The 14833-nt window shown below is 52.2% G+C and overlaps 1 protein-coding gene across 5 annotated transcripts in view; it reads right to left on the bottom strand.

The window, feature by feature from the left end:
* Sipa1l3 (signal induced proliferation associated 1 like 3) overlaps positions 1-14833 on the bottom strand; it is a 212749-nt gene that overhangs the window by 3828 nt on the left and 194088 nt on the right. For all 5 annotated transcript variants that reach the window (XM_085695202.2, XM_048439305.3, XM_087907031.1 and 2 more), the window contains 5 exons: positions 9388-9553; positions 8349-8592; positions 5946-6089; positions 1851-1986; positions 219-300 (listed from right to left, as the gene is read on the bottom strand). In XM_085695202.2, the coding sequence (XP_085551328.2) occupies positions 219-300; positions 1851-1986; positions 5946-6089; positions 8349-8592; positions 9388-9553 (772 nt within the window). The remainder of the gene's footprint in view (positions 1-218; positions 301-1850; positions 1987-5945; positions 6090-8348; positions 8593-9387; positions 9554-14833) is intronic.

Below are 14833 nucleotides of genomic sequence, written 5' to 3'. Positions count from 1 at the left end.
GTCTCTGCTTACAGAGTGCTGGGATTAATGGCATGTGCCACCACCACCGGGCCTACTTGCTAGGTTTTTCAATCTCTTTGTGACCGTACTCCAGAGCAGAGGGGTCATGGGAGACAGGTGCTGCCTAGCGCATGGGGAGCGGGAGGGAGGTGTACTGTAGGGAGACAGGTGCTGCTCAGCGCATGGGGAGCAGGCAGGCAGTGTACTGTAAGCCTCACCTTCTGCAGGTCTGTGTGCAGCTGCTTCAGCATCACCTCCAGTTGGTACACCTTGCCTGTTAGGTCCAGAGGTGGCTCCTCACTGGAGAGACAAGGAATTGGGTCAGTTTTGCGGCCTGTCAGTTCTTCCTCATAGCTGGGAGACTTGAGGTACAGGCTTTCTGGTCTCTGGTGAGTCCTCACTTCCTGAAAGCCCAGCGGTTGCAAGGCACAGATGAGCAGCTCTGTGGGGAAGCCAGAGACAGCCCCTTCCTGTCCCTGGGCACAGGCTACCTGTGGATGTAGGCTGAGGAAGCACTAGGCCAGGCCAGGACTGGGTGGGAGCTTCCCTGAAATATGCATCTCTCCCAAGAAGGGGTGTGTAACTTTAGGAAGGACCTTTGCTGTGTACTCATGAGACATAAAGAACTCACTCAAGCTGTTATCTAGTTGGCAGCATAGTTAGCACAGCCTAAGCCCAGAAAGTCCACATGAGCCAATGACAACAGCACCATCAATGGCGATGGAACCTACGCTACTCCGCTCTAGTGTGGTAGGTCTAACAGAACCCAGCCCTCTGTGGCCTGTAATCATATCACAACGCCCAGGCTGAGGCAGGGGATGCTGTCCACCAAGTGCAGAGACTGGGACCTGCTGCCTGGTATCTAGCTGGGATGAATCTCTCAGCCCTGGATCAGCCTGGCATTTTGGAAGCAGGTGGCACTTCCCTGCACAGAGCTGAGGCTACAGATGCTTAGGGCTCTTATACTTAGAGGGGTTTGGAGGAAGGGCTGCAGAGGTGAGGCTGCTGGGTCCTCCTGGCTCTCCTCCTCTCTTCCTCCCCTCCCTGGTCCTCATCTCAGGGAGCTGCAGGTACATGGGGGGGGGGGTGTCAAAATGCCACACAGGTCCCCAAAGTCTCCTGAACTGCAGCATCTATTTTCTGTAACTACAGAGCTCCAACGTTTCTGACGGCCGTCAAGGTCTAAGAGCAGCTAGGGTGTAAAGAAAAGCATATATTAGTCTTTTCCTCAGAAAAGGCTTCCAGGAGCCGCTAGGTGCTGTGCAGGCCCGTGGCAGGCAGAACCTTGTGGGCAGCTGGCGCAGATAGTGCAGTGCCCCGTTGAGTCCCCTGTGGGCAGCAAGGCCCTTAAGGCTTTCCCTGCCAGCCCTTCACTTTCTGCTGAGCATGAGCACTCAGATTCACTGCATTCAATTGGAGGCGTCGGGGCGAGATGACAAAGTGGACCTTGTCTCCTTGTCCTCCCTCTCACACAGCCTCCTGACGGTGGAGCTGCACCTTAGCATCCATGGATGGTCTGTGCATGCCCAGCAGTGCAGAGGGTGAAATGAGATGTCCGGGGTCAGTCTGCATCACTGGAGGATCCACCGAGGAGGGGAACAAGCAACAGACAGACGGAGATGGGAGGCAGAGAGCTTAGGGGGCGCTGAGGAATGTTTGGGAGCATGGCTCAAAGCTGGAAGTATGATGGATCTGCTGTCCTGGGCTGGGCAGAGTCTGCCTGGCCACTGCTGATCCCCAGGGGATGGCTGGTGTGACAACTCTAGCCATTAGGCAAGGGACAAAGGGACCTCCTGCCCTGTGAGCAAAGGGGTGGCCTGCAGCACCCTGGGGTTTCCACAGAAACTCACCTCATGGTGGGGGTGGTCCTAGGAGTCTGGGGGCTCCGCTCCAAGCTCAGGTGGCTGTGGACTGGACTGTGTGCAGGAGGGATGTCTGGGCTCAGGGTTGGGTCATTGAGAGAGAAGAGCGAAACAGCTCTTTGCACTGCCAGGGAACGAGAGAGAAGGGGACTGAGTTTTTCCAGGGGAGGCAGGCAGCCTCAGCTTCTCCTTGAAGCCTCCTACACTACCTCCTACAAACCCCAGTCTCCATACATTTCCCGCCTGCTGACCCCTCCCTGAGGCACGGTCTCATTTTGTAGCCCAGGCTGGCCTTGAGCTCAGTGAGTGATTCTCCTGTTTCAGACTGTTGGATGCTTAGATTTCAGGCATGAGCCACCATGCCTTTTTTCTTTTTTGAGTCAGGGTGTCACTCTGTAGTTTAAACCCTTAAGACCACTCTGTGTGCTTTTGTGTGTGTGTGTGTGTGTGTGTGTGTGTGTGTGTGTGTGTTGTTTTAATGATGTCTTTCTTTCATTTCTTTTTATTTTTTTAATTTTAGGTTTTATTTTATTTTGGGGTTTTTGAGACAGGATTTCTCTGTTTTAACATCCCTGACTGTCCTGGAACTCCCTCAGTAGACCAGGCTGGCCTTGAACTCATAGAGATACACCTGCATCTATCTGCCTCCAGAGTGCTGGGATTAAAGATTAAAGGCGTGTGCCACCACACCCAACCTCTTCTTTCTTTTTAAAATTTCTTTTTAATTATATATATATATGTGTGTGTGTGTGTGTGTGTGTGTGTGTGAGAGAGAGAGAGAGAGAGAGAGAGAGAGAGAGAGAGAGAGAGAGAGAAAGAGAGAGACAGAGACAGAGAGAAACAGAGAGAGAGAAACATACTATGTGTGTGTATGTCTGTGGAAACCAGAGAGTATATGAGATTCCCCTTGGAGGTGAAGTTCATGTGGATGTGAGCTGCCCAGAGTGGGTGCTGGAACCAAGTTCAGATTCTCTGGCAGAGTAGCAAGTTTTCTTAATTAGTAAGCTATTTCTCCAGCCCAGAAGCCAAAGACTTTAAAGAGGATCTTTACAGCTCAGGCAGGCTCCTGTGACTCAGAGAGCACAGACTCCCAATGCCCTCCCGTAGTCTTCCTGGTTCTCAGGTCTGGGGCTGAATATCAAAATCCTTTAGAAACGCAGAACTATTAAGGCTCATACCACAGTTTAAGTATATAACTGCTGTGGGAGAATGCTCTTGTATACTGTAAAGATTTGTCACTCATATTGGTTTAATAAAAAACTGATAGACCAGTACCCAGGCAGGAAGTATAGGTGGGGCAACCAGACTAGGAGAATTCTAGAAAGAGGAAAGGCGGAGACACAGTTGTCATCCAGAAGCGGAGGAAGCAAGATGAGAATGCCTTACCGAGAAAAGATATCAAGCCACATGGCTAAACATAGATAAGAATTATGGGTTAATTTAAGTTATAAGAGGTAGTTAGTAATAAGTCTGAACAATAGGCCAAACAGTTTATAATTATTATAAGCCTCTGTGTGTTTATTTGGGACTGAATGGTTATGGGACTGGGTGGGACAGAAACTTCTATCACATATATCTATTCTAGGAAGGAGCTCTACCACTGAGTCACACCCCCAGCCCCTCACTGTGAGATCCTAGGCAGGTGCTCCACCACTGGGCCACACCCCAGCCCCTAACTGTGAGATCCTAGGCAGGAACTCTACCACTGAGTCACATCCCAGCCCTTCACTGGGGGATTCTAGGCAGGGGCTCTACCACTGAGCCACACCCCAGCCCCTCACTGGGGGATTCTAGGCAGGGGCTCTACCACTGAGCCACACCCCAGCCCCTCACTGGGGGATTCTAGGCAGGGGCTCTACCACTGAGCCACACCCCAGCTCCTCACTGGGGATTCTAGGCAGGGGCTCTTCCACTGAGCCACACCCCAGCTCCTCACTGGGGATTCTAGGCAGGGGCTCTACCACTGAGCCACATTCCAGTCCCTCACTGGGGGATTCTAGGCAGGGGCTCTACCACTGAGCCACACCCCAGCCCTCACTGGGGGATTCTAGGCTGCTCCACTGCTGTTCATCTCTGCTCTGCAGTGGTTCTTAAGCACTGTAATGAATATAGATTCATCAAACACTCATAATTTGTGGGGCAGAAAGATATTTTATAGATGAACTGAGGCATGAGGGGTTAATGGCTTGTCACAAAGCTCCTCACAGGCAAAGCTGGGGATCACACGTAGGCGGCAGGCTCTGGTTTCCTTGTCAACCCATTTGGTACTTCCTCTGCTGGGAGCAGGCCAGCTGAGCTCCATCCTTTTAGATCTGGTCCTGTCCCCACTGCTTGCTCTTCCTCCCAAAATCAAAGATCCTAGTAATTCTTGGTCTGACACTGCCTAGTATTGGGGACATCAAGGTAAGCCTGATGCCCTTAGGGCTACTGTTAGGTGGCAGAGCACATGGGATGCTCCAGCACCATAGAAAAGAGAAAGTAAAATGAAAACAAAACCACGTGAGTCCAGCTTTAATCAAAACCATTACTGCTTTCCTACCATGGTCCTTGAGATAGAGGCTGGAAAGAATGGCTCTACCACTCCACACAGCCCATGTGATGATGCAATCTAGGCTGGGCTGAGAGGCTGTCAATTTTGAATTATAGAAAACTTAAAAAGATTGTGGCAGGTTAGGTGTGAGGCCACATGAGGCCACATCCTTGCAATGCTAGCACTGGAGAGGCTGAGGCAGGAGGACCACAAATCTGAGGCCAGGCTGGGGAATTCTGTGCTCGGTAGATGGACACAGGAAGGAGCGAGGCCAGCCTGGGTTGTATGAAACCTGTCTAAAACAAACAAACAAACAAATAAACAAACCCAGTCATTCAATTGCTCATTCAGCATTGTGATCAAAGCCAGGGGTTTATAGCTGGGTGGTGGTAGCACACACCTTTAATTCCAGCACTCGAGAGGCAGAAGCAGAGGTATCTCTGAGTTCAAGCCCAGCTTGGTCTATAGGGCGAGTTTCAGGACAGCCAGGACCACACAGAGAACCCCTGTATCAAAAAGCCAAACCAAACCAAACCATCCAACCAAACAACAGCCCAGGGCCTTACACATGAGCATTTTACCACCATGCTATACTACAACTCACAGATCCGGCCTGAGCTGGGCACATGGGCTGAGGCCCTGGTGAAGAAGGTTTCCCTTGATGTGAGGTGTGTGTCTTTCATCTTTACTGCTCTGGGGTGGGGATATGACAGCCAGAGCTCTGGCAGCCATTGATGACAGGGCGAGGCCCCACAAACGGCAGAGCATGGGCTGGCAGGACTCTGGGCCTACTCAGTTTGAATTTGCTGAATTTAGAAGTGTCACCTGGCTGGGCAGTGGTGGCGCACACCTTTAATCCACACTCAGGTGGCAGAGGCAGGCGGATCTCTGTGAGTTTGAGGCCAGCCTGGTCCACAGAGTGAGTTCCAGGACAGCCAGGGCTGTTATACAGAGAAACCCTGTCTTAAAAAACAAAACAAACAAAGTATCACCTATAGTTTGTAGTTTGACTGTTCAACCAGGCCTTTTTTTTTTGTTGCTGTTGTTTTGTCTCTCTACGTACTCCTGGCTGCTTTGGAACTTGGAACTTGTTTTGTAGATTAGGCTAGCATGCAGCCTTCAATAGGGCACTGTTTCTGGAGGGCTTGCTCTGGGGCTACCTTTTTTGAGGGGTGGATGTTGAGACAGGGTAGCCCTGGTCGTCCTAGAACTCCCTTTGTAGACCAGGCTGGCCTCAGACTCAGAGATCCGCTAGCCCCTGCCTCCTGAGCGCTGCAATTAAGGATGCACAGCACCACTGCCCTGCTCGGACCCACTTCTTCATGTGCAGTGCTTCATGCAACCATCGTGCAGCCCAGGCAGCTGGTGAGGTAGTGCGAGAGTCAGAAGCAGTCGCCTATTTGCGTGGCATGGTTAGTCAACGACAACACAAGGATTTAACTTCACTCTCCGGGACTCTGGAACCCAGGCCCAGCAAAGCCATGGGGTCTCCAGAAAGCCCCCCAGAACAGATGGGCCCTGAGTATCAGGGAGGTTGGGTGGAGGCCACGTACCTTCATAGGCCTTTGCAGCATTCACCAGGCTAGACCACTCAAGGCCAGTAGCCGTGTCTGGGAGAGGCATCATTCCAGGGTCAAGCCGCCGTAGGGGCCGGTCCCGTCCATCAGTCAGTGAGAGCTCTGAGGTTGAGATGGCGGCTATGTGGGAAAGTGGGGACAGGGAGGTGACTGACCATGACAGCGTGGAAGGGACAGAAAGACAGATGTTCACACTGTTCACGTCAGGTACACATCAGGGAGAGAGGGGCTTCAGCAGGGCAAGGGCGCAGTGATGCTGGGTGTCTGTATGGAAGGTGTTCCTGAGGTGACCTCAGAGCAAGGCTCTGCCAAGGGAGGTGGGTTCCAGAGAGGAAAGCATTCCTAGGGAGCAGCAGCCAGGAAGTCCCCGAGGTTTAGGAAACACCGAGGTGCTCCAGGAGGTTCAGAACGAGCAGAAGGAGGAAAGTCTGAAGTGGCAGGCCTTGCGGTCACCACTAAGACTTTGTCCTCCACCTGCAGTGTACGGTTCCTCCTGAAGAGGTGTGCGGGTTACCCCTGGGATGTGTGGACGGGACGTCTGGCTGTCCCTACAGCAATGCTGGAGTACAGGAAGATGTTCTTACAGTCCCATGCCAGGCCTTGTCCGGGCTGAGGGCCCATCCGATTTGCTCTGGGAGCACACTCAGCACCCCAGGAGTTCTGAGATGGTCTGGAGGCAGAAGCCTGACAAACCCAGGCTGCCAGCCTTGTCTGTAGCATATTTCTAGTCCAAGGGGAAGACACCCCGAGGGGATGGGGCAGAGTGCTCAGGCATGAGTGGGATGGGAGAGCCAGAGGCTGTGGGAGGGCAGCTAGGCCCAGATGGAGAGGGCGTGGCAGAGGTGGAGGAAGGAGCTCAGATCTGCCTGTTGAGCGGACCTACATGCACAGCACCCTCAGCTTCTTCTGGCGTGTACCGGGTGTGTCCTGTGTGCCAGGCCCCTCCTAGGAGGAGCAGGACATCAAGGCTGAGGGCAGAGGAAGGGTACAACGGTGGACTTAGGAAGCATGGAGGCACTAACGGACGGCTGGGGTGCTCTGTCAGGTGGGCAGGAGGGTCAGCCTGGAGGAAGAGGGCTGGAAGAGCACAGCTATCTGTGGGGGCCTGAGGAACAGGGTTGAGGCAGGGCCCTGGGGCAAAAAGCCTCAGAACTCCAAGGCAAGGACAGTGGGGCACTGTGGGAGGATTACAAATTTTATTAGCTTTTCTGAAGCAAGGCTTCATTAGATCAAGCTGGCTTCAATTTCATGGTACAGGCAAGGCTGACCTTGCACCCTGGGTCTTTCTGCTTTCATCCCCTAAGTACTAGGACCACAGGTGTGTTCCCCCATACTTGGCTACTGCAGGAAGATTTTAAAAGATGAGATGACTTCCTTAAAAGGGCCCCAGAATTTCCTTTATCTCACCTCCTATAACATGGGAGAGATACAGGGAGCTTCATGCCTAGATGATGTGGGGACATGATTCCTAAGTGGAAATCCTAGGTGCAGAACACATCTCAACTCAAGACAGTCTGGATTTTAGGAAATAAAGCGTGCATTGCAGGGCAGTGGTGGCACACGTCTTTAATTCCAGTACTTGGAGGACAGGAGCGGGAGGATCGCTGAGTTCAAGGCCAGCCTGGTCTACAGAGCAAGTCCCAGGTCAGCCAGGGCTACGTAGAGAGATTCTGTCTCAAACCAATCAAGCAATGCCCAAACAGACAGACAAGTAGCCTCCAGGGTGAATGGGTGGGTTTTGCCCGCAGTGAGCAGGGTTATATCCACTGTTTGTCAGGCAGGAGAGGAGGCTCACAGAGTACAGCCATGCAGTTTAGCTGCTTTGTCATGTTTTTTTCAGTCAAGATAGGTCTTGCTAGAATTCCAGACTGGCCTCAAAATCATGAGCCTTCTACTTGCAAGTGCTAGAATTACAGACATGTCAGCATGCTGGCCACACCGCGCTTTTTCAGGAGATGATGGACCAGGACCCCACTTGCAAGGCATATTCAATAAACACCTGCTCGGTGAAATGAAGGGGTGGGGAAGTCTCACTCAGGAACCCTCCAAGTGGCATATTTGGGGAAGTCAGGTATTTAGATAAATGTTCAGAAAATGGGATGTTTAGGGGGAACAGGGGGGCTGGTGGGAGCAGGGAGGCTGGTGGGAGGGGGAGGCTGGGGAGCAATAAGCGCTTATCCTTGGGGAAGCTGACTTCCTCTGTTCTCAGGTGACCCAGTGTTTGGTCACAATTTTGCTCCTTGAGGACCCCTGGAGCACCTGTGCACCCTTCCCTTCCTCACACGACTGGCCACATAGGACTACCAGGTGCCTCCCACGCGCAGTGCACCCCACTTCCCAGCCCCGGGGGACCTGCAGCTCCCAAATGCCCAGGCTCACATTTCTTCTCTGGGAAGCCATTGCCATTGGCTGGAATGGTGCTGGGTGCCCCGCTGGTGGGGTGGGGGTGCTGGTGCTGGCGGCGGGCGGGCAGTGTGCTGGAGGGGAAGGCGCAGGTGCTGGTGAAGAGCACATCGCTGGGCAGGCCTGGCTCCAGGCTGGCAGGGCTTGCAAAGCTGGGCTCCCGGCGCCCACTGCACAGGCTCTCATCCGACAGTGTCCGCTGCAGGCTCTTCTGGGGGGACTACAGCCAAGACAGGTGGGACAAGGGATCGGCATGCTGGGATGTGGTTCCTGTCCTCGGGGCTTCCTGGCAAGTTCTTACTCACCCAGTGTCCACTTCTGTACCCTTACTGGTCACAGCACTAGACTTTCCCCCTACAGGCTCCCCAGCTCTGACTGTGGTCCATGGCTTCTGATCCAACTCTAGCCTTGTATCAGCACTTTACCACTGAAGTATGCGTGCCTTTTCTTTTCAGATATGGTCTCAGCTAGTCACGTAGCCCAGGCTGGCCTGGAACATGTGATTATCCTGCCTCTGTCTCCTGAGGGCTGGGATCACAGGTGTGTACCACAACTCCCAGTGGAGGGCTATCTTGTTCCCATGCATTGACGGCCTGACAATGAGGGAGAGGCAGGGCGACAGAGAGATTGTAGTGCCTGTTGCTTTGGTCTGTCTTTGGGCAACAGGAGCCCGCCCTGCACGTGGTTTCTGTGCTCGAACATCTGGGTTCTGCCTGGGCTCTGGGAGAAAGAGAGACTCTGCCAGAGTCTGGGGGTCTTTTCCAGTTGGCTTAAGTCTTGGCTCTGTCTGCGGGTAACAGAGATCCTCACTCACACCCCAACAGGGCCAGCAGATACCAAAGTCTGGAGACAGGCTAGAGAGCATCACCTCCCCGCCAGGGCCAGAAGATACCAAAGTCTGGAGACAGGCTAGAGAGCATCACCTCCCCACCAGGGCCAGAAGATACCAAAGTCTGGAGACAGGGTAGAGAGCATCACCTCCCCCCGCATGGGCCCTAGGCCACCAGGTACGCACCCCTGAGTCCCGATCTTGCTCTGGCCCCAGGTTGTCCATGATGATGAGCTTCTTTAAGTCGTCCTCAATGGTTGACTTGTAGTTCTTCCGTGGGGACCGGAGGTCTCGCAGGGATGCCCTCAGCCGGGGCTGACCAAAGACATTCTTTGCGTTGGTGTCCACCTGCCTGGAACAGTAACACTGGAGTCAGAGGACCTTACGGTGCTTCTCAGGTCTCAGGGCCATCTGGACTAGAGAAGACTAGCCACTACCACAAGGGACTGTGCCCCCTCTATGCCACTTGCCTCTGCACCCTCTCATCTGCGCTGGGAGCCCGCCTGACTGGGCCTATTCCAAGGGCTGTGGTATGGCAGGCAGGGGCTGCAGAGCCACCTGTGGGAGGGGACTGATGCTATAGGCAGGTGAGCAAAGTGGTCCCTTGTGAGACAGAAAAACATGTTTCGAAGCAAATAAGGCTGGGTGCAGGGATGGAGATTGGAAGTTCTTTTCTGAGGGGTTGGCATCTGGGGGGAAGGGCAATCAAGGGAGGAATCCACACAGAAGAACATTCCTGGTGGAAGAGTGAGCAAGTTGAGGCCTGGGAAGAGACAGGGACAGACTGCATGAGACTTGTGAGACAACGTATGGATTTCTGGTGGCTTCCGGGGAGCCCTAGGGGTTGAGCTGCCAGTTGGCCAGTGGTAGGCCCGGATGTATATGGGGAGGATATGTGGGTGGCAGGGCTCACAGAGGTCGGCAGGTGAGAGGTATGTCCCTAACAGGAATGATGGGGTATCCAGAAAGCCCTCCCCTCTGCTTTAGGAACTCGGGCAGCTCAGGTGGGGTTTCCTGTCCTGTCACGTGGGATAACAGATTCCCCCACATCACAGGCTCCACTCTCCTCTTTCCCATGCTGACCCATAGCTCTCTCTGTCTCTGCAGCTCTTCAGAATATAGAGGTAGGCTACCTCTGGGGTTACTGGGGCACAGGGGACTGGGGTAAGAAAAAGAATCCCAGGAAAGAGCAGGCTTGGTTCTCTCGGTCTTGCCCCTGCTTGCTACTGCTGTGAAACCTCAGACAAGCCCTACTACATCTGTGGTGGTTTGAATGAGAAGGGCCCCCGGATGCTCGTATGTTTGTATACTTGGTCCCTAGCTCATGGAACCATCTGGAAAGGATAGGTGTTGTCTCAAAAGAGTCTCCCCACTCCAAGTGTGTCTTCCTGCCTAGTGGTTTTGACTCCAGACGCAAGCCCTCAGTACTGCTTTACACCACGCCTGCCTACTCGCCACCGCACCTGCCATGGCAGGGACTGTGCTCTCTGAAACTGCAAGCCCTCAAGAAACTTACTTATTTATTTAGGTTTTTTGAGACAGGGTTTCTCTGTAGCTTTGGAGCCTATCCTGGAACTAGTTCTTGTAGACCAGGCTGGTCTTGAACTCACAGAGATCTGCCCGCCTCTGCCTCCCAAGTGCTGGGATTAAAGGTGTGCGCCACCACGGCCCAGCTCCAGATAAACTCTTTTGTAAGTTGCCTTGGTCGTAGTATCTTCACAGCAATAGAAACATGACCGAGATAGTGTCCCAGAGCTGGAAAACACCTCAGAGATCTGCTGCTTTGGGATCTGCTGCCAAGCACCTGGCTACCTGTGACAGAAGCAGATGTTTGTGGTGGCTCCTGTGACTCCCAGCTCCCTTCACACCAGCCTGCTCCCCAGTGGCTCTTGGCCTGCCACCCAGAAGCCTGGGGGTCGGCATGACTTGTAGGCCTCCTCTAGCTTCTGTTTGTGGCCTGGCTTCCAGTCTAGGACTGACATGGCGGGGGGGGGGGGGGGACCTGGGCTCTGACTTGAGTCCTTGCTACTTCTAGGGAGAAACAATGTTAGGGGCGAGGGCTTTACGAGGCACCACCTTGCATGGGGCTCTGAAGCTACGCAGCGGGGCTGGGTGTGTGATGGGCTGGAAGTGTCTGTTCAGTACGCACTAAGCCCCGAGTTCTGTCTCCAGTACCACCTAATGCCAGGTGTGGTGGCACACATCTGTAATCCCGGCATTTGGAGGGGGGGGGTGGAGGTGAGAATCAGGTACTGAATCTGTGGCCAGCCTGGGCTACATAAGATTGCCTTAAAATCTAAACCAAACCAGACAAGGGGCTGCAGAGATCAGCAGTTAAGAGTGCTTGCTGCTCTTCCAGGGGACACAAGTTTGGTTCCCACACCTATGGAAGGTAGCTCACAATCATTTGCCACTCCAGTTCCAAGGAATTCAATGCCTTCTTCTGCCCTGCACATATGTGCACACACGCATGCACACACATCCCACAACACACACATATACACGTAAACAAAATAGAAAGAACCAAACAATCAAGCAGAAACCAAGGTAGCCACTTGTGTGAACAGAGGTTTGTTTCTATGTCTGTGTTTTGGAGACAGGGTCTCTCTCTCTGTAGCCCTGGATGATCTGGAACTTGCTGTGTAGTCATGCTGGTCTTGAACTTGCAGAGACCCAGCTTCCTCTGTCTCCGGTGTATTAGGATTAAAGGTATACACCCCACCAGACTTAACTTATTTTTAATTTTAATATAAGTTTTATGGATATGCATGTTTTGCCTGCATGTATGTCTGTGCACCATACTTGTGTGCCTGGCACCTACAGAGGCCTGAAGAGAGTACTGGATCCTCTGGAAAAGAAGCCAGTGCTCTTAACCACTGAGCCATCTCCCCAGCACTTATCCTAAATTTTAAATTAATTAGTTAGCTCTTTGTGATGATGGGATCCAGTATGCTAGGCAAGTATTTTATTACTGACTACACCTTAGTCCCCTGTCCCCTTTTCCTTTGTTCTTCTGCTTGGCTTTTTTGAGACAGGGTCTTGCTATATGGCTCAAGTTGGCCTGGAACATAGTATCCTCCGGCCTCAGCCTCCTGAGAGATAGGGTTACCAGCATGAGCCACCATGCCTAACTCTGCTGAGTCATGTCTGTATCACAGATGGACTGTGTGTGATACGTGAAACATGCCCACATTTGATTTGTTCACAAAACGCAGTGTCTGGGAGGTGTGAGGACTGCTCATCACCTCTGGGGAGCAGGAGTCACACGCCATAGTGGAGAAATGGGGCTTTCTCTTCTGGAGAAATCCTGCTGGATTGTGACTGTTTTACTCTGTGCATACGCTCCAACAGCCGTCACAGGCAGCCTAGACCAGACTGGAACCTGGCCTTCACTAGCTTGTTACTGGAGCCCAGAAAGGAAGTAAGATGTCTTGGGCTGCAGGGGGCTTTGGAGTTTGCATTTTCTTTCTGATCCTCAGGCTGCCCTTGTGGTTTTAAGGAAGGTGGCTGGAGAGGGTAGTGGGGATTTGTGGTCAGCCCATATTCCTCCCCAAACCAGATCTGCAGGTCAGTGGCAAAGTACTTGCCTAACATGAATTAAAAAACAAAAAATAATAACCCCCCCAAATATATATATTTTGGGGTGATGCTGAGGATGAAACCTAGGACCATGATAAATCACTGAGCCATGCCCCCAGCCCTCACTGGGCGATTCTAGGCAGGGGCTCTTCCACTGAGCCACACCCTAGCCCCTCACTGGGCGATTCTAGGCAGGGGCTCTTCCACTGAGCCACGCCCTCAGCCCCTCACTGGGGGATTCTAGGCAGGGGCTCTTCCACTGAGCCACACCCCAGCCCCTCACTGGGGGATTCTAGGCAGGGGATCTTCCACGGAGCCACACCCCAGCCCCTCACTGAGGATTTTAGGTTGACCTGCTACCATTGATCTCCATCCTAAAAAAGGCTGGTTTCAACACCTCTTATTTTTTCTTCTTTGCCTAGTTCTCTAGTCTCTATAGTTGCCCAAATCTAGTGATCTTAGGGTTGGTGGCTCTAAACTATTTCATGGAAAAGCCACTCCATGGCTCTGAAGTACAAGGCCATTTCCTATACCCAACTATGAAGTCATTGCCAAAAGACACGAAGGGAAAAAAAACAAACACAAGTACAGTTGATAGCAGTGTTGACAGAGACAAAAGGGAGCAAGTGCCCACGTGTGGTACATACTCCCATAACAAGCATTCAAAAGGCTGAGGAGGCGGCTGTGAGTTCAAGGTTACCCTGTACAGTGATAATTCCAAACAACAGTAATAAAAGACTCAAAAGAAAAATGAAGAGGGTTGTTGAAGAGACAGCTCAGCAGAGAGGAGCACTTGCTGCCCTGGCAGAGGACCCAGGTTTAGTTCCCATCATCCACACAATGGCTTATGACCACCTGTAACTCCTATTCTGAACTCTGTAGGCATCAGGCATACACATGGTGCACATACAAAAACAGAGGCAAAACACCCACACACATAAATTTTTTAAAAAGGGAGGGTATGGAGCATGGGATGCACACATAACCACATGATGCAAGGTCATGTTCTGCACATGTCTGGAAGGATGCAGAAGAAATCAAACAGTGGCTGCCTTTGCGGAGGGGACTCAGTGGCTAGGAATGAAGCCTCTTACTTTGCACTGTTACACCTTCTATAATGCTGGGCATGGTGGCATACATCTGTAACCTCAGCACTGAGAAGGCTAAAGGAGTGGGGTCAGGGGTTCAAGGTCATCTTCAGCTACCTGCCAAGTTCCACCAACTTGAGCTGCCAGAGATCCTGCCTCGGTGCGTAAAGTACTTGCTATGAAAGACTGACAGTCTGAGTGCCATCCCTGGAGTCCACAGCGGAAGGTGAGAACCTACTCCTGAAAGTTGTCCCCTGACCTCCTGCTGTGGCATGCACATGTCCATGTGTGTTTGCTCTAGAGCAAGCATGTGAGTGTGGGGGCGGGGCATGCACACACTTAAACCAGCAACAAACAATCTAACAACAGACCTCTTAAGTAAAACAAAACCCTAACAATGATAACAGAATCGAAACCTAAGCCTTAAATCTTCTGCAGTATTTCATTTTCTCTGAAGGAAAACTACGGGTCTGTACAGCACTCCCGGACATAACACTGACTTGTCCACACTATCTACACTCAGATCCTGCCACTCTGTGGTTTAATTCCATCAGAAGAAGAACAACCACAAAGTAAGCTCTGGGCTGGAGGGATGGCTCAGTGGTTAAGAGCTCTGTCTACTCTTCCAGAGGACTCCAGTTAGATTCCCAGGACCCACATGAGCCTTAAAAACATCTGTAACTACAGTTCCAGAGGATCTGACATCCTTCCTGACCTCTACAGGCACAGCACACATGTGATGCAAACACATATGCTGGCAAGACACCCATGCACATATAATACTAATTTTAAAAACTAAAAGACAGAAGAAAAGGAAGCTATGCACACAGGACTCTAGCAGCAGCAGTTTCTTCCTGAGACAGGCAGGGTGAAGTGCAGGCAAGCATGGCTGTGAGCCACCCCAGCCAGTGTGGTGCTCTGGCCTCCAAACAGGGCGGCTCCCTCGGGACCAGGTTAATTAAGCT

This window comes from Myodes glareolus, chromosome 1 (genome assembly GCF_982192425.1).
Source record: "Myodes glareolus chromosome 1, mMyoGla1.1, whole genome shotgun sequence".
NCBI lineage: Eukaryota > Metazoa > Chordata > Mammalia > Rodentia > Cricetidae > Myodes > Myodes glareolus.
This window is presented reverse-complemented; position numbering and strand designations above follow the sequence as displayed.